This window comes from Stegostoma tigrinum, chromosome 15 (assembly GCF_030684315.1).
Source record: "Stegostoma tigrinum isolate sSteTig4 chromosome 15, sSteTig4.hap1, whole genome shotgun sequence".
In the NCBI taxonomy this organism is placed as follows: domain Eukaryota; kingdom Metazoa; phylum Chordata; class Chondrichthyes; order Orectolobiformes; family Stegostomatidae; genus Stegostoma; species Stegostoma tigrinum.
Window position 1 is genome coordinate 27,005,284 of NC_081368.1, and position 18,557 is coordinate 27,023,840.

The 18,557-nt window shown below is 39.0% G+C and overlaps 1 protein-coding gene across 1 annotated transcript in view; it reads right to left on the reverse strand.

Moving 5' to 3' along the window:
• Positions 1-283: 283 nt before the first annotated feature.
• The window catches only part of chic1 (cysteine-rich hydrophobic domain 1), a 49,286-nt gene continuing 31,012 nt past the window's right edge, over positions 284-18,557 (reverse strand). Inside the window, exons 4-6 of the mRNA XM_048544967.2 lie at positions 8,863-8,919; positions 4,556-4,615; positions 284-3,805 (exon numbers count right to left, since the gene is read on the reverse strand). Coding sequence (XP_048400924.1) covers positions 3,755-3,805; positions 4,556-4,615; positions 8,863-8,919 — 168 coding nt within the window. The 3' untranslated portion in view covers positions 284-3,754. The remainder of the gene's footprint in view (positions 3,806-4,555; positions 4,616-8,862; positions 8,920-18,557) is intronic.

Consider the following 18,557-nt stretch of genomic DNA (forward strand, 5'->3'; position numbering starts at 1 on the left):
CTATCACAATGACCCACTATCACTCGTATCCTTACATACAGATGAGGAAAGACACCACTTTGATTGGGACAACACATCCATCCTAGAACAAGCCAAACAGAGACACGCACGAGAATTCCTAGAAGCATGGCATTGCAACCAAACTCCATCAACAAACACACTGGCTCCAAATCAATCTATCATCCCCTGAGAAAAAGAACAGGAAACCTAACCAGATAAAGAAAGCGGGACATAACACCAGCGGTTCGGAGGCTCACTGATGTTACCTAGTATGGTGACGAAACATCTGAAAACTAACCTTCCAACTCAGCAAGCAAACTCACATCCAGAACCTCAACCCGAGCTACAAATCTTCTCAAAACTCATTCACTACTCATTTATCTTAAGTGATGATTTAAGGTAGGGTTGAGAGACAGACTCAAAACAGTACACTATATTTAAACTTATTTTATTTATGCATTCTCATAAATGACCCAGTAGAATGAAAAGAAGTACATTCTATAAATACACAAAACAGCCAATAGTAAGCTTAATTATGACAGTAAGAGGGATGGAGAAGAGAAGAAAAGGAATAAGATATTTTGAGTGATAAAGATTAAAATGATGGTAACATGATTGCTTGTACTAATGACTGGGTAAGAATTTCTAGTGCCACGTGCAATTCAAGTGAAGAACAGCATTTTACTGGTTAAGCCAATACTTTTGAAAGGTTTAATAAAAACACTGATATCTATTCATGAGCTTATCTGTTGGTCTATAGCACATTTTCAGCACGTGATCTGAATGATGTAATTGGAGTACATTGCAAAGCTTAGGTGCGACAATGAAATTCAATTTCTGTTTGAACAATTAGGATTGATTTCTTCTCTTTCCCCAGCCCATGTTTAATAACGTAACCACTTAGGCAACAATGGTAAACCTTTACAAATTTTCCCCTTTATTCAAATAAAAATACTTGAATTAATTTACTTTCTTCTGTTACTATCACTTGAGTATTGACTGAAAACATGCGCCACTTGACAAAAATGTTTTAAGCTGTTGAATAACTTACTAAATAATTAAAATTAGTTTAAAAAAGTCACATGTAGTGAAATGTTTATTCTACATTCTTCACAAAGTGTTGCCAAGAAATTACTGCTCTAGTTTCTGCTGCAATTTAAACTGTATATAGTCCATCATGCAACCATATTGTAGTCCTGAATGTTGGACCAATTTTTAAACTGCTTCATCCACAAGCAACAAGCAGGCTTGAAGAAAGTGCTTTTAAATAGCATAAATCTTTTTTAGGAATTTTTACTGCAGTTAACAAGACCAAATTTGTGGCACTTCCAATGAACAGAACAAAAATTTTAAAATTAAAATTTTAAAAAATGAAGCTTTCAAAAATATTGGAGATGGAACATTCTCCTTCATCTTACTAGCAAACTGTTAATTTTTTTTTTAAAGTGTGTAGGAACACAAGGGTGCACGTAGCCATCTCATGAACCTTTCAAATTACTACTTTGTAACATGTTCTACTAAATTATGAAGTAAAATTCTGGCAATTAACACAATTATGATAAAATAGGCGATATGAACTTCATTACAAGAATCAGGCAATACAAAGATCTAACATGCTAAACATACAATGTCTGATAGCAACCCAGCAGATATCCCTTTCTTACTACCACTTTAGCAACATTGTTGCAATCAGATAGACTTTAAATAACCCATTTAAAAAGTTAGATAAATGACATATCAAAATTAAGTGATGGAATATGCATGGCAGATGGTTGTCCTTTCCTTAAAAAAGGAGTGAGCAAAACCATGACTTTTACTGTTGTGAACTAAATTTCCCTTCATTTTAGAAGTTACTATAAAATTATATGCAAATTGGTTCAAAGTGATAATAAAAATTAAGGTGACTTGAAGAGCAAATTATCCAAAGATCGGTCATTTCTGATTAACTGGCAAATATATAGGTAATTATAGTCAATAATACAGCTATTTCCACAGGTAAATCACTTGGTTAATTTGGCACTTTGCCACATCTATGGATCAAATTTACTTTGTTTTAACAGTAACAGGAGAAAATTCATGTAATAAATTTATACTCACGATTGATTTTCTAAAAAATTCCAAACAAAAATTCGGTTCTGACACTAATGAGAGAAAGTGTGTTCCTTTAAAATATGGGTTAGGAACGGGGACTCTAGGAGCTGCACTCAACAAACTACTTTTAAAATATGCATTGATAAATGTTAACTTAGAATATTAAAAGGCAAGCCAGAGGAAAGATCAAAGGACAAATGTAAAATTCAGAGGATGTTCTTCAAAATCTTGCAAAAGCTTGCATGAAGGGCAGTGGAGGCAAAATGCACTAAAACATAATTTAAAATGCAGCTGGATTTTGTGACGAGATTTTGGCTACTGCAGAAATCAGCTTCAGTGCACCAAAGGCTCTAACACTTCTCTAACACAGAGACCTTCTCAGGTACCTATACAGTCAACTAAGAAACTTTGTTACAGAATGCAATAGAAGTGCAGCAGAAACATGTACTGCAAAAGGCTCATAATATCCTGTCCCAAGTTTCAAAGGTATGATACTAGATAGCTTATCCTTGAAGCAAAAAAAGTGAAGCACACAAGAATTTTGGCTCCTCAAAAGATTTGCAGAGTGGCTAACAACACTTACTAAGAATTGTGCTTCGTTAAAACTAAAATTCACAAAAATTAATATCCCTAATAGGAAGTTTAGCAACAATTAATTGCATCTTTACTACTCTGTTCAAGTCTGTAGAATGGAAACAGACTGCAAGAATATGTTCTGAAGGGAGAGAAATCAAGAATGCTTGTTGACATAAATATTGACAGTGAATCCTTCTTTTGTAATAAAAACTTCACAACATATAAAATTCATATTTAAACAACATGATGAAAACAGAAGTGGCGTTTCTCAAGTGATTCTCAAAAAGGGAAATGGCTAACTTTCAACAGGACTACCCAAGCAAAAGCAGAGGTTTAAAAAAAGCTATGGCATTGAGAGAAATATATTAACCAAAAGGTACTTCATGCTACTAGGCACCATAGTCAATCTTCCATCCATTTCATCCTTCATCCAAATTAAAATAATATTTAATACTTTTGTTGTAAATAATAGAACATAATTTTTAGTTACCTGTAGATGCCAATAATCAGAATACTCAAACTCTACCACATAAATAAGTTTTATCTTACCCACTTCCATAGCTGATTTTCACATGCAGTATACATTACTTCAATGCAAATTACCTGTCTTACTATAATGAAAGGCACTTCCTCAACCAGTTGCATTGCTAATCCCATTATGGATATAGTTTACAGATTAAAATCTGCAGAAAAACTCACTTAACCAAAAGGTTTTCCATATTTTGAGATTCTTGGGGGGGTTAGTAAAGGAACATTACATTCTGTAAACATTAATACAACCACATTATTGTACAATATGGACTGAAGCACTACGTACAAGATTTGAGTTCCCCCACCCCCGACAAAGTGAACATCTCCACATTCAACAAGCGAACGCAGTAACAGATCGAGTGCAACACTTCAGAGAAAGGGAAAATAATACATGTGCAAAATGTGCTTTGTGAAAGAAGGAAAATAGATTAGAAAGGTATCTACAATCACCACGGTAGATTACTGTTAAAACAGGTGTATTGGCAGTCATCTGTTCAGATATCTACAAAGGCACTAAGGGTGGGAATGATATGCTGTTACTTTGACGGGGCTCTTCTCAGTCCGGTCGGAATATAGGAAATTTTGGTAAGAACTCTATTAGTATTACCTGTAAAGAACAAGAAAATATTTGTTTGTTTAATAGTAAATACTATTTTACATTTCATTGTCTACAGAATATAATCTAAAGCTTTCAGGGAAACCAAACAAAATATTTGTGGAATACAAATAAGGTCACTTAGTATAGGTCAAGGTGGTGACATTATATAAATACTGGACTTATTGATAAACAACAGAAAAAAGCTTTAGGTCCTGCAAGATTCGCTATGTCAAACCAAGAACGCTGGTGGGTAACTAGTCTCCAACCTCTTACATAGCTGGTTTCAAGTCAGTTACAAAGAATCAGGACTAGTAGGGTAACCGGTCCATTGATTTTTTTTTCCTGAAGAGGGGTCTCGAGCTGAAACGTCAGCTTTCTTGCTCCTTTGATGCTGCTTGGCCTGCCGTGTTCATCCAGCTCTATACTTTGATTTTTTAAACTTGCTTTCCTAATTTTAATGCCAGGTCTGCTGCTAGTTTGCTAATTTCAGTCAGATAAGTAATTTTGTTTTCTTCCAGCTCACCATAATTGGGCAATTTTTGACTCTTACTTAGTACCTACAAAGTTCTGTTAGAGAATGTTCATATGGACATTAAGCAAGAATAAAATCACTCAAAGCCTGCAAATGTCCTGATCAACATGAAGATTGGTCACTGGCTGTGGCCACGATGCAGGGTCTAACAATAATGCTTTCAGAGGAAGATAGGAGAATATTGTCAAAACAAATTCTAACAGTTAGCAAAATGCAGATGAACTTACATATTCCATCATGTTACTGGACTCACACTTCCTTTTACTTAACTTCCAGTGCAAACCAAGCTAATCACAAAACGAAAAAAAACAAAAATTAGACATTTAGAACATAGAACATAGAACAGTACAGCACAGAACAGGCCCTTCAGCCCACAATGTTGTGCCGACCATTGATCCTCATGTATGCACCCTCAAATTTCTGTGACCATATACATGTCCAGCAGTCTCTTAAATGACCCCAATGACCTTGCTTCCACAACTGCTGCTGGCAACGCATTCCATGCTCTCACAACTCTCTGCGTAAAGAACCTGCCTCTGACATCCCCTCTATACTTTCCACCAACCAGCTTAAAACTATGACCCCTCGTGCTAGCCATTTCTGCCCTGGGAAATAGTCTCTGGCTATCAACTCTATCTATGCCTCTCATTATCTTGTATACCTCAATTAGGTCCCCTCTCCTCCTCCTTTTCTCCAATGAAAAGAGACCGAGCTCAGTCAACCTCTCTTCATAAGATAAGCCCTCCAGTCCAGGCAGCATCCTGGTAAACCTCCTCTGAACCCTCTCCAAAGCATCCACATCTTTCCTATAATAGGGCGCCCAGAACTGGACGCAGTATTCCAAGTGCGGTCTAACCAAAGTTTTATAGAGCTGCAACAAGATCTCACGACTCTTAAACTCAATCCCCCTGTTAATGAAAGCCAAAACACCATATGCTTTCTTAACAACCCGGTCCACTTGGGTGGCCATTTTAAGGGATCTATGTATCTGCACACCAAGATCCCTCTGTTCCTCCACGCTGCCAAGAATCCTATCCTTATCCACGCTGCCAAGAATCCTATCCTATTTAGTTGAAGATAAATTAAAACTGACCCTCTTACAAATTTTTGCTCAAGTGCAATATTAATCAGTAAAAAATTTCAGTTCCTGGGATCAATTGATTACTTCTGTATATGACAAAAATGAAACTCGAGGAAGACCACATTTACTACAGCATTTGCTTTTCAATATTAAGATGGCTGGTATCTAAAAGTCTATCTTTCAACCTCCCTGCTCATTCTTTTCTGCTAAAAATGGGAAGGAAACTTAAATGGTCTTGCCATTAGTGACCTGTGCCACGATTCTTCCTCCTTCTCTGAACTTTCAACAAAGTATTCAGGATGAAGAGCATTTTTCATCAATGCAGCAACTCGAACAGTGGGAACATCTTAAGATGCTTTATAGAAGAGGAACAGAGACAAAAGGATATTTGCTGACACAAGGCAAGACCCATTATTGGGGCCCAAGGATCATGTGAGAGCAGTAATCAAAGAAACTGTTGGCTCCCTTCAAAGCTTCCACACCAGAGGTCAGGCAACTCTGCAGACTCATTACTGCAACAATGTAGGTGGCTGCTTCAAAGGTTAAAAAAGACAGGACATCTCTGTATTAGGGCATTTTTGGAGGGGAGAAAGAAAGAGAAATTTAATTTCTGCCAGGGTCAGGAAGTCAAGAGCCAGTGTTCAGTGGGGTAATCTCTCCAAAGTTGGTGTTGGGGCATCAGAGAAGGTTATTACCAAAGAATGCCCTCTCAAAGTCCTGCAGTCTCTGGAAATCAAGCCACTCATATTCCTTCCCCAACCCACCCCTCATCTACACCCAAAAAGCCATGGAAAGACCGAGTCTGCATTAGGCAAACAGCCAGGAGCAACTATTTACATTGTTTGTCTGTCTTAAAATCAAAAGTGACTGAGCTGCTGCTTTTCCTGCTGATGGGGAAAAAAGATAGACAGCCTTTCTGATACAATCTGGAGACATTTTCCTGCACTCCTATCTCCTACCCTCTGAATAAAAATTCCAGCCTACTGGACAGTGATCAAAGATGATTTAAGGCTGTCAGAAAGATGGCTCTTTGGAAGGTTAATGAAAGAGGATAGAGAGACGGAGGGATTAGGGTAGGATTTCTGCAGTATGGTTTAAAATAAAGCATGACGTTCTGTCAAAGGTGTTACAATACAAAAGGTCAATTCATAAAGTGCAATGAGAAGATTAAAGAGGTTCAAAACAAAGGCACGGCTGAAAGAGGTTGTAAGTTATCAAGTCTAAGATGACGGCAGATTCTGAATTGAGAACAGGGATTTAAAGTAGGTGTAATGGGAACATTTAATAAAATGATTGCAACAGTGCAGCATAGCAACAGTTCACTTTGAAAAAGTTAAAGTTTACAGACTACCAGCAATAGATGTCCAGCAAAGGCGGCTGATAGTCAAGTAGGAAGATTAAAGGTCACATGGAGTGTGACCATGCACAAGCAGCCCAATATGTATTCAGTAAACAAAAATGGAATTACTACTTCAGAATGGTGAAGCAGAAATAACAGAACATGATCTTGGCCACAGGGAATGTCATTTGTGACTTCCGCTCTACTGTAGTGGCCCTAGCTGAAGTGATGAATTCTGGACTGAGTAGATTCAAAACAGGGTTTTGGGAGAGCTGACCACATATTTAATGACTCAAAATGAATAAGCTTAGCTATGTTGGCATCTGTCCTAAAGTTGATTGAGTTTACATCTTAAACCATGAGAAATAAAGAACCGGAGTAGGCCATTCAGCCCCTCAAGCCTGGTCTGCCACTCGACAGGATTGCTGGCTGATCCAACACACCACATGTTCACTTTCCTGCCATCTCTCCATGATCCTTTATTCCTCTATTGACCAAGGATCTATCTCAGCCCTAAAATATGCAGAAGAGTCTGCCCAAATAGCTGTCTGTGGCAAGGAGTTCCAAAGACAATCCTCAAAAAGAAATTCTTCATCAGTCTTAAATTGGTGCCCCTTAATTTGGAGATTACACCCTTTGGTCCTAGACTCCCCAGTGAGATGAAACATCCTTTCAGCATTTACCCTGTCAAACCCCTTAAGAATCCTATATATTACAATGAGATCACCCCTCTTTCTTCTAGATTCCAGTGAAGAGGATTCCAAACTGTTTAACCTTTGCTAACAGGACAATCCTTCTAGACTGGAGATCATCCTCATGAATCTACTTTGGACTGCTTCCAAAGAAGTTTAAAAAAGACTCAATTTTTTTGGGGGGGTGGAGGGAGGAATCAAAACTGTTCAGAACACTCCACATGCGGTCTTACCAGCACCTTGTACAGTTGCAATAAGACTTCCCTTTCATAATCCAACCCCCTTTGTAAGTGTTTTATGCATAAGTAGCCACAAATCCCCTTTGTGTTGCAGCTTTCTGCAGATTTTTAAAATAGTACTGTCCTTTGTCTTCCTGATCAAAAATTAACAACTTCACATTTTCCCACATTATATGCCATTTGCCAACTTTTTGCCCACTTAACATATCAATATTTCTCTGCAAACTGTTTGCATACTTTTAAGCCTACCTTTCCATTTGTTTTTGTTGCCTGCAAATTTGGTGACACCCCCTTCCTTCAAATTATTAACATATTGTAAACAGCTTCCCTTCCTCTAATAAGCCTAACACAATACCAGGAAGCTTAATGAAGTTATTGATTTACAAATCAGGTTAGACCGAGAAGATGGCTATTTTAATTTAAAGCAAAAAGATCATTCTGAACCTCATTATAGTAGAACTTGTCAGTGGAGGATGTGTCAGGAGAGTCAAGTTCACCAGGAGTTAGCATAGACAATGGTCCAAATGGCTACTTGTGCTGTAGCTGTTCTATCATTCTTGCAAGTCAAGGTGTGAACAGTATACAGGTACCAGCAAAAGAGGCTAGAAAAACTCAGGTTGTTTTCTCTGGAGCAGCAGAGGGTGAGGGGAGACTTGATAGAAGTCTATAAAATTATGAAATACATAGATTGGGGAAAAAAGATTCTGACCAACAACGCTGAGTTGAAATGTCTAATACTAGAGGGAATACATTTAAAAGGTGAGAAGCAGAAAGTACAAAGGAGATGTGATGGGCAAGCTTTTAAAAAAAATACACACAGTGGAACATACTGTTGTTGAGATGGTGGTAGAGATACTATAGGGACGATTAAAGGGACTTTTAGGTACGCATATGAATATGCAAGGGAGGGAAGGATATGGACCAAGATCAGGCAGAAAGGATTAGTTTAATTTGGTGTTATGTTTAGTGCAGCATCGTGGGCCAAAGGACCAATTCCTGTGCTGTACTGTTCTATGTTCTTAAAATAGAGCGCCATCATGTGGTGTTATTGGCTGAAAACCTGTTTACTCAGGAAGATTATCAACAAAGTCCAGATTCTTGCAGCAAAAGGTTGAGCCAATTCAAAACAACAAACAATATTTATCAACTTTTCATATGCGAACACAATTCTTTATTTCCTCACCTTGTGATATAATCTGTTGTTCTCCCATTCTAACAGCTTTTGTATTGATCTTCTAGTCTGAAAAGCAATAAAGATTCTCTCTTGGAATTATAATTAAAACACTAAGCATTACCACAAAGAAATGGAAAAGCAAAGATTTAGTCCTTGGAAGCATTTTATTACCTTGCATCGTGGGCTTTTGACTACAATACAAAAAGATAGCCCATTACAAACTTCCCAACTATACGTGCTTAAAATCTGCAACTTCTGAAGAGACTGGAACCAGTTGTACATTAAAAAGAAATAAAGACCTAACAAATTTAGCAAAATATTTCAGAATTCAGTTTTTAAAAATCCAAAACAAACACCTAGTGGCATGATACATGAGTTATCACCTCCCATATTCACACGGAGACTTCGGGAAAACTTAGCTAGGTGCAGAGGTTTAAACATTCTGACTATGGCAGGAACCTCCTCCTACCCATCTTCCTGCAAAAATGCCATCCCCTATTCCCAATTCCTTTGCCTCCACCGCATCTGTTCCCAGGAGGAGGCATTCCACTCCCGTACATCTCAAATATCCTCGATTTTCAAGGACCGCAACATTCCTCCACCAGCCCCCTACCCCCGGCAGTGATCGAGAACCCCCTTGATTGTGTCTCTTGCATTTCCCGCAACTCATCCCTCACACCTTCTCCCTGCAATAACCACCAAAACAGAACCCCCTTGTCCTCACATACCACCCCACCAACCTCCGGATCCAATGCAGCATCCTCGGACATTTCTGCCATCTGCAATCCGACCCCACCAAAGACTTTTTCCCCTCCCTATGCTTATCTGATGTATGGAGGGACCACTCTCCATGACTCCCTTGTCCACTCCACACTCCCCTCCAGCCCCACTACACCTGGCACTTTCCCTGCAATTGCAGAAAGTGCTACACCTGCCCCTACACCTCCCCTCTCTCCCCCATCCCAGGACCCAAGAAGACTTTCCACATCAAGCAGATGTTCACTTGCACATCTGCTAATGTGGTATACTGTATCCGCTGTACCTGTTATGGCCTCCTCTACAATGGGGAAACCAAGCAGAGGCTTGGGGAACGCTTTGCAGAACACCTACGCTCGGTTCACATGAGACAACTGCACTAGTCACGAACCATTTCAACTCCCCCTCCCATTCCTCAGAGGACATGTCCATCCGGGGCCTCATGCAGTGCCACAACGATGCCAAAGATTGCAGGAACAGCAACTCATAATCCACTTAGGAACCCTGCAGCCCAATGACATCAATGTGGACTTCACAAGCTTTAAACTCTCCCCTCCCCCTACCGCATTCCAAAACCAGCCCTGCTCATCCCCACCTCCCTAACCTGTCCTTCCTCCCACCTATCCTCTCCTCTCACCTCAAGCCCCAACCCGATCTCCTACCTACTAACCTCATCCCGTCCCGTTGACCTGTCTGTCCTCCCTGGACTGACCTAACTCCCCACCTACACACACATACATTTACTGGCTCCATCCCCACCTCTCTGACTTGTGTCTCCTCTCTGCTTTTCTCCTCTATCCATCTACTATCTGCCTCCACCCCCCCTCCTCCCTATTTATTTCAGAACCCCCTTCCCGTCCCCCATTTCTGAAGGAGGGTCTAGGCCCAAAAGGTCAGCCTTCCTGCTGTGTTCATCCAGCTCTACACAACGTTATCTCAGATAAATATGGAAGCATTGTTGTAAGATTTGCATTCACAACTCCTGTATCTTGTGCACTTGTACAACATGATTGAAATCAAGACCAGAGAATTGGTGCTTCAATTTATCAAAACCAAAAGAGACAAAACTGGTAAATATGCCACCTAACCTGATATGCTAGAGATATCAGAAAAGAAAACACATTCCAGACCTTCATGTAGAGAATTAATTTTTTTTGTAATGCCATGCTTCAGTAGGGGAACTCTACATATGATTTTGCCAACACAAAATGTATTAATAGATCAAATATAGGCCATTATGCAACTACTGCATATCTCTTAAAAAAAACCTGACACTAGCATTAAAGTCAGAGTATTTGATCCAGTGGCAAGAGGTTTTGCATGTTAATTATTCTGATGACAAAGTCCACAAACTCCAAAACAAGGAAGAGTTAGAAGCAAAGAGTCCAATATAATTAGGGGGAAATTGATAGATGTATCGTGGTTAAATTTTGAGAAAGTATTTATGGTTTCACATCAGAGCTTATTTTAGAAAATGAAAGCATTTGTGCTGGAGATAACATTGGCAAGGATAGAAGATTGGATGCCTAACAGTAAAGAGATGTTAATGGGTCATTTTACAACACACCATCGATATTGTGCGACTAGAGAGATCATTACAGGGGCTCACCTCTTTATAATTTATGTAAAGATTTTGACAAAAGGTATGGTCACTAAATTCACAAATGACAAAAATATATGTGAGGAAGAAAGTTGAGGACAAAGGAGGCTACAAGGGGATCTTGATAGGTCAAGAGGTTGGGCAATAATCTGGCAAATAGAAGGTAATGCAGAAAGCTACGAAGTTGTCCATTTTGGCAGAAAGAACAAAAAGAAGCATTTTAACTGATGAGAGATTGCAGAACTCAGATGTAGAGAGAGATTGATGTCCTACCATGTGAATCACAAAAGGCTAGGATACAGGTACAGCAAGTAATAGAATGTTATCAACTATCATCATGGGAATTAAGCACAAAAGATAGAAAGGTTGTGCTTCAGTAACAGGGCATTAGTGAGTACACATCTGGCATACTCTGTATAGTACTGATCTTTAAGGATGTTAATGCATTGGAAGCAGTTCAGAGGAGAAGTTGTCTTATGTGAAAGGTTTGGGAAGTCTAGGCATGTATCTGCTTGCATTTAGGAGGAATAGAAATGACTTGACTGATACATACTAGGCCTTGCATTGTATTGGGAAATGAGGCTAGCCAGGTGATTGAAGTTTCAGGAGGGAGCATGGCAAGTAGGATTAAGGAGTATGCATATATTAGGAGCAAGAGGGTAGCAAGAAAAGAGTAGGTCCAATCAAGGACAAAAGGAGGAATTTATGCTTGGAACCAGAGGAAGTTGGTGAGGTTGTTAATGAGCACTTTGCATCAATATTCACTAAAAACGACATAGACATGTTGGAGAATGATTCTTAATGAAGAGGATTTACTTGCATTTGCAGACAAATGAACTGATTAGGGATAGTCGACACGGCTTTGTGCTGACAACTCTTATCTCAAATTTAATTGAGCTTTTTGAGGAAGTGACGAAGGTGATTGATGAGGGCAAGGTCGTGGATGTTGCTTTTGTAAAGTCCATGAAAACGTGAGACAAAATCCCTCATGGTAGGCTGGTCCAGAAGATTAGGTCACATGGAGACAGAGTTAGTAAGTTAGAAAGAAAATATGTTAGGTCATAGAAGACACAGGGTAATTGCAGACGGGTGGTGTTTTTCTAACTAGGTCTGTTACCAATGGTGTTCTACAAGGATCAGTGCTGAGATTTCCGCTGTTTGTAATAGATAAAATTATTTGGATGAATATGCAGGTAGTCTGATTAATAAGTTTGCAGATAATGTGAAAATTGGTGGAGTTGTGGTTAGTGAGAAAAGTTGCCAAAGGATATAGATCAGTTGGATAGTTGGGTGGAGAAATGGCGAATGGAATTTGGGAGAGGTCGTGTGAGGCGATGCATTTAGGGAGGTCACGTGCAAGACAAATGTATGTGTGATAAATGACACTTAAGAGTATCGATTATACAGGGGAATCTTGGGGTGCAAGTCCAGAGTTCCCTCAAAGTGACAACACAAGTAGTTAAGGTGGTAAGTAAGGAATACAGCATGCTTGCCCTCATTGGTCAGGGCATAGTGTACGAAAGTTATGTTGTGGCTGTATTAGATTTAGTTAGGCTAGTATTGGAGTATGGTGTGCAGTTCTGGTTACCACGTTATAGAAAGGATGTGGAGGCTTTGGATAGGGTACAGAAGAGGTTTACCAGGATGTTGCCTAGATTAGAATTTGTTAGCTATGAGGAAACGTGAGGGGAAAATTTTTATTTAAAGAGTGGAAGGTGCCTGGAGAGGTGGTAGAAACAGATACATTAGCAAAAGATCAAGAGGCATTTAAACATACATGAACATGCAGGTAAGGGGAGGGTTGGGATTGGGATCATTTACAGACAGGTGGGATTACTTTAGAATGACATCATAGTTGGCACAGACATGGAGAGGGTTGAAGGGCTAGTCAATGTGCTGTTCTACGTTCATGCTTATACAAGACCTTCAGAGGTCTTAACGGAATTAATTTAAGAATAACTATAAAAGATGAGGGGTTGCACATTTAATCTAGAGAGAAGCATTTCTTTCTTAGTGTAGTGTAAAGTATCTTTGAAACTCTCCTTCCACCTGTTTTTGAGGAAGCGCATCACTCAAAAAGGTTTTAAAGCAGAGTATAGAGATTCTGGATAAGGGGTTGAAAGTGTTATTGAGTGTAAGTAAGAATGTGGAGCAATCAGATCAGCCAGTGCAGCCAACTCCTAATTCATATGTTCATAGGTTATTATCCCTCTTTAAATTGGTATCGATGGACACCATCTCTGGTTAGGTATAAAATCAATCTGCATGAGAACTGTCGGTGCTCCTAAATGTCTCCCTAATGAGACAGGGTGGGAAAATTGATTTTTTTTTCCTAAGTAAAAAGGTTATTCCAAGCCTGTCTCATCAGGGAGAGATTTAAGAGCACTAACAATGCTCACGGAGCTTCATCATACCAGACAAGAGAGGGCCTCTGTGGCTAGCACTGAAGAAAACAGCCTACAAAAATACAAAATAGAAGATTGCTCAAGCCTGCACTACCATTCAATAATTTCAATTTTCTCTCAAATGACATTCTCAATCCTTTATCCATAACCTATATAAAACTCTGCCTTAAATACTGAAAGGCTCTTCCTCAAAAAGCGGGTGGAAGGAGAGTGTACTTGATGGCCATGTAGCAGCATATCTTGTTTGTTTTAGCAAAGTGGTATAAAACAATACCAGAGCAGAGTGATTGAACGCCAAAGTTCTCTATGATCCACAGTGCCAGGTCAGATTCTTTCTAATCTCCTTGCTGAAGAGAATTACAATATCTCATGAAACCAAAAAATGTGAAGCAACTTACAATGGCTACCCATTCTTTAAAACAAAAGAAAGTGAAAAGCACAAGTTGCTGCAATCAAAAAACAACTGCATCCTCAACAATTAACCTACCATAAAATGTTATTTGAACAAGAAATACAATAGGCATTTATTTATCCATTCAGATGGAAACAAAGAATTGTGTCTTATTTTTCTTCCAGCCATTTGGTGTTCCACTGCAAATCACTTCATAACAGCCTGAATCATGGTAGCAAACCCAATGCTCAAAAGCAAAGCTTGGTGGTTGCAAAGAAAGCTTATTCTGGAGTTCAATCAATTGAGGACGTCATCAAGGTTCAAAAATAGCAGGAAAGAAAAGAGATAAAATTGACAAGTGGATTTCAAAAGCAAGCAAGTAGAAGGGAAAGCTGACGAATATAAGCATTTACATGACAGGGAGGGTTAAAGAATTTGAACTGAAGTAGGAGAGAGCCAAAGAATGTTAATTTCGCTAAACTGGCAAATCTGAATAGTGGAGTTGAAGAGGAATAAGACAAAATAGGTTAAACAAAAGGAACAGCAGTAGTCTTGCAAAAAAAATAGAAACTAACGATCAAATTACAATCTATAATGAAACTAGTTACATTTTACATCTTCTAACATCATACTGGAAAGACAATTGCCGAGTTGAAGAGTCTTATCAGGTCCGCAGGTTGTCCAAAAGAGCCTTAAAGTACAATCCAATGACTTTTTAAAAAGTATAATCATTGTTTTTAATTCCGAACATGGATGCAAATGTGTACCAGATAATGTAATTAACACACCATAATGATACAAGTTAAAAATAACTATTCACAAGTTGTAAACAAAACTATTTATGCTACCATTTGGTTATTTGGCAGCAATGTACAAATTTGGGCATCAGTTTGAAAAAAAGCATCACATATAGCATCTTCCATTCTGTGAAGCTCATCTTATTTCAGTAGTGCAATACTGGAACATGTTATCACTCAAAGGTAACAAATTTCAAGACAACATCCTAACCTGGTTCATTGTTTAAATGCATGCAATTAAGTAGCCCATGAATGAATTTAAAACTTTCATACAATACAGCTCTTCACAGTTCAATTACAAAAAGTAAATTTTTAAGGCATGAAACTCAAAAATTGACATTGAAAGATTGGTGTATACTCAAACAAGGAACAAATTTAACTTCAGAGTACATTAGAATGGTTAGTGTCATATTGGTCATACATTACGAGATTGAGAGTACAAGAATAAAGCAAGGCTGAATACAAGGGTACAGGGCTTTTGGAAATCATACCTACAGTACTCTCTGCAGGTTTGGTCTCTACATGCAAGGAAGCATATAATTGCAGCGGAGGTGGTACAGCAAAGGCTCACTAAATTGGTTCCTGGAATGAGAGAATTATCCTAAAAATGAGAGGTGGAGTGCATTAAATCTATACTTTAGAAAAGGTATTGATTGCATTGAAACATAGAGGATTTTAAAAGTGGCTTGAAAGGGATATTTTATCTGGCTGGGACATCTAGAACATGGACAGTCTTAGGACAAGGGCTGATCACTGAAAACTCGGATGAGAAATTCATTTAATAAAACGAAGAAATCTAGATGCTGGAGATCTAAAAAAAAAATCAAATTGCTGGAGAGACTCAGCAGGTCTGACAGCTTCTGTTTGGAGAGAAAACAATTGATGTTTAGAGTCCAGCGACCTGCTGAGAAATATATTTCCTCAAATGTGTTTTTTTTTTGGGGGGGGGGGGGTGAGGAGGAAAGAACGGTGGTTGTGAATCTTCAGAATTATTTACCCCAGAAAGCTGTGGATGCTCCATTATTGAGCAAGAAAATAAATGAGAAGCAGGCAGAAGATGGAATGAGGTACAAGATCAACTATGATCATAATCAAATGGCCTTGCAAGCATGAGGCCCTGGATCGTTTATTCCTGCCTATTTTCTTGTGTTGACTACTATGAAGGATTAAATTCACCCTTTTTAAATTACAGCCTGGTCTTGGGTGGAAAAAAAAGAAGAAAGCTAACTAAATGAAACAGGATTCATCAGAAAAGGCAACTGTGAATTTATACAAATTTTAAAACTTGTAAAACAAATGTTTACATCTCAAAAAAACCAACCTAATGCCAATAGTCGGTAAGTTTCTAAAATCTATAAAATAGACAAAATGAATACTTAAACCGTTAAAGGAAATCATGTCTGACAAATCTGAGAGCTTTGAAGGAATAACGGAGTGCAAAAAGTGTATGTAAAATAACAAAAATGCCTATGAATGCAAGTGTAGACAACAGGAGCTTATAATGGAAATAATTAACAGAAAGGCACCATTTTGGTAGTCTGTCTTGATTAGGACCTCATTCAAAGTAATACCAGTTGTTCCTGTTAGGTCTTTGACCACTAGGGTTGCTCTCCTGGTTTGATGATGATCATGGAGTGTTGCATGTTCTTTAATGAGGTCACAAATTGTGCTAGTGCACAACTTTACTGCTGAAGCAACTTATGCCTACAAGGTTGTAGCAAAATCTATCCTTTTTCTCCCCCCACCACTTCACATTATGGCCGCATCACGCAAGGCAAGATTTGTCATGTTAGAGGCAAGATATCGTCGTCTTAAAAATCAAGAAATAGTGGCATCTCTGCCAGCAAAATTGTGGATAAGCAAGCCTGTGACAAGTAGCAGATCATGTAGGTAACTTAGTATTGATTCCTTCACCATCAAATACAATGCTGGTCCTTTAGACCTTCTACATTGGCTGCAGCATCATTGGTTATGCACACTGATGTCCCCAAGAATGTGAGATATGTGCCCTTACCTCCCTCGGAGCATTCTTCCACTGACATTCATTACGGAGAATACCAATTAGATGTGAAAGGAGTACTGTATGGTGATCAGCAGGTTCCTTGACCTGGATTGATGTGGTACATGGAGACTTCATGGAATTCAGAGTTAATACTGAAGACTCCCACCCAACTTGGGAGGAAGGATGTAACACAGTACTCTGTCTAATGCTGAGAAGTATGCAATTATATATATTGAGAGGGAAGAAGAAATATACTTGAAATGACAATTTTTTTAAAAAGGATTAAACAGGCAGAATCACTAACGGGTGCACAGACATAAATCCTTAGAAATTGCAGGAAAAACTTTTTATAAGGGCATAGAGCATAACAGCAAACAGGCAATGTTTTAAATTGTAAAATAGCCAAGCAGAGTTTATTTAAATTGTTTTGGACTGGATGACTACACCTCAGGATTCTGGAGGAGAACGTGGAGACATTGGTAGCGATCTTTCAGAAATCACTGGAATCAGGGAGAGTGCCAGAGGACTGGAAAGTGGCTAATATAGCAACGCTGCTTAAGAAGGAAGGGAAGCAGAAGACTGGGAATTATAAATCAGTTAGCCTGACCTCAGTCTTTAGTAAGATTTTAAGAGTCCATTCTGAAGGATGAGATTACACAGTACTCGGAATTGTGTAGTAAAAATGAGCCAGCACTGCTGTGCCAAGGGAAGGTTATGCCTGACAAATTGGTTAGAATTCTTTAGAGGTAAAGTTAGGCAAAGGAGGGCCACTGGACATGATCCATTGGGATTTCCGGAAATCTTTTGACAAGACGCTGCATAGGAGGAAGCTAAATAAGAGCCCATATAGTGTTTAGGGACAAGGTACTGGCACAGATAAAGGGATTGGCTGACTAGCAGGAGGGTGGAAATAAAAGGGTCACCTTCAGGATAGCAACTGGTGATGGCGGAGTCAGTGTTGGGACCATTGCTATTCACACTGTACAGTAATGATTTGGGTCAAAAGAACTGAGGGCATTGAGGTTAAGTTTGCAGAGGGCACAAAGATACATATAGGGACAGATAGTGTTGAAGAAGTGGGGAGGCCGCAGGAGGATTTAGATTTGGATTGTGGGCACAGAAGTGGCAGATGGAATACAATGTTGGAAAGCGTGAAGTTATGCACATTGATAGTAAAAAGCGGCGTAGACTATTTTCTAAAATGGAAAGGCTTCTGAAATACAAAGCCTGAAGGGACAGGTTCAGCTGGCAGTTAGAAAAGCAAATGCAATTTTAGCATTTATTTCAAGAGGGCTAGAAAACAAGAACAGGGATGTACTGCTGAGGTTGCATTAAGCTCTAGTCAGAATACATTTGGAATATTGCAAGTAGTTTTGGGCCCTGCATCAAAGGATTCCAGGACGTTCACAAGTATGTTTTTGTCCCTTTGTTCCAAGGATCAAAGTTACTGGAAAAGCTCAGCAGGTCTGGCAGCATCTGTAAAAGGAAAAAAAAAGTTGACGTTTCTGGTCTGGTGACCCTTCCTCAAAGAAAAGGGCTTGTCTTACAAGGAACTGTTCAGCACTCTGGGTCTGTACTTGATAGAGTTTAAAAGGATGAGGGGGATTTGATTGAACCTTAAAATACTGAGGCGCCTGGATAGAGTGGATGTGGAGAAGGGCTTTCCACTAGCAGTACAGTGTGGAACTGGGGAAACAGCCTCAGAGTAAGGGATGAGATAAGGAAGAATTTCTTCAGGGGGTGATGAATCTGT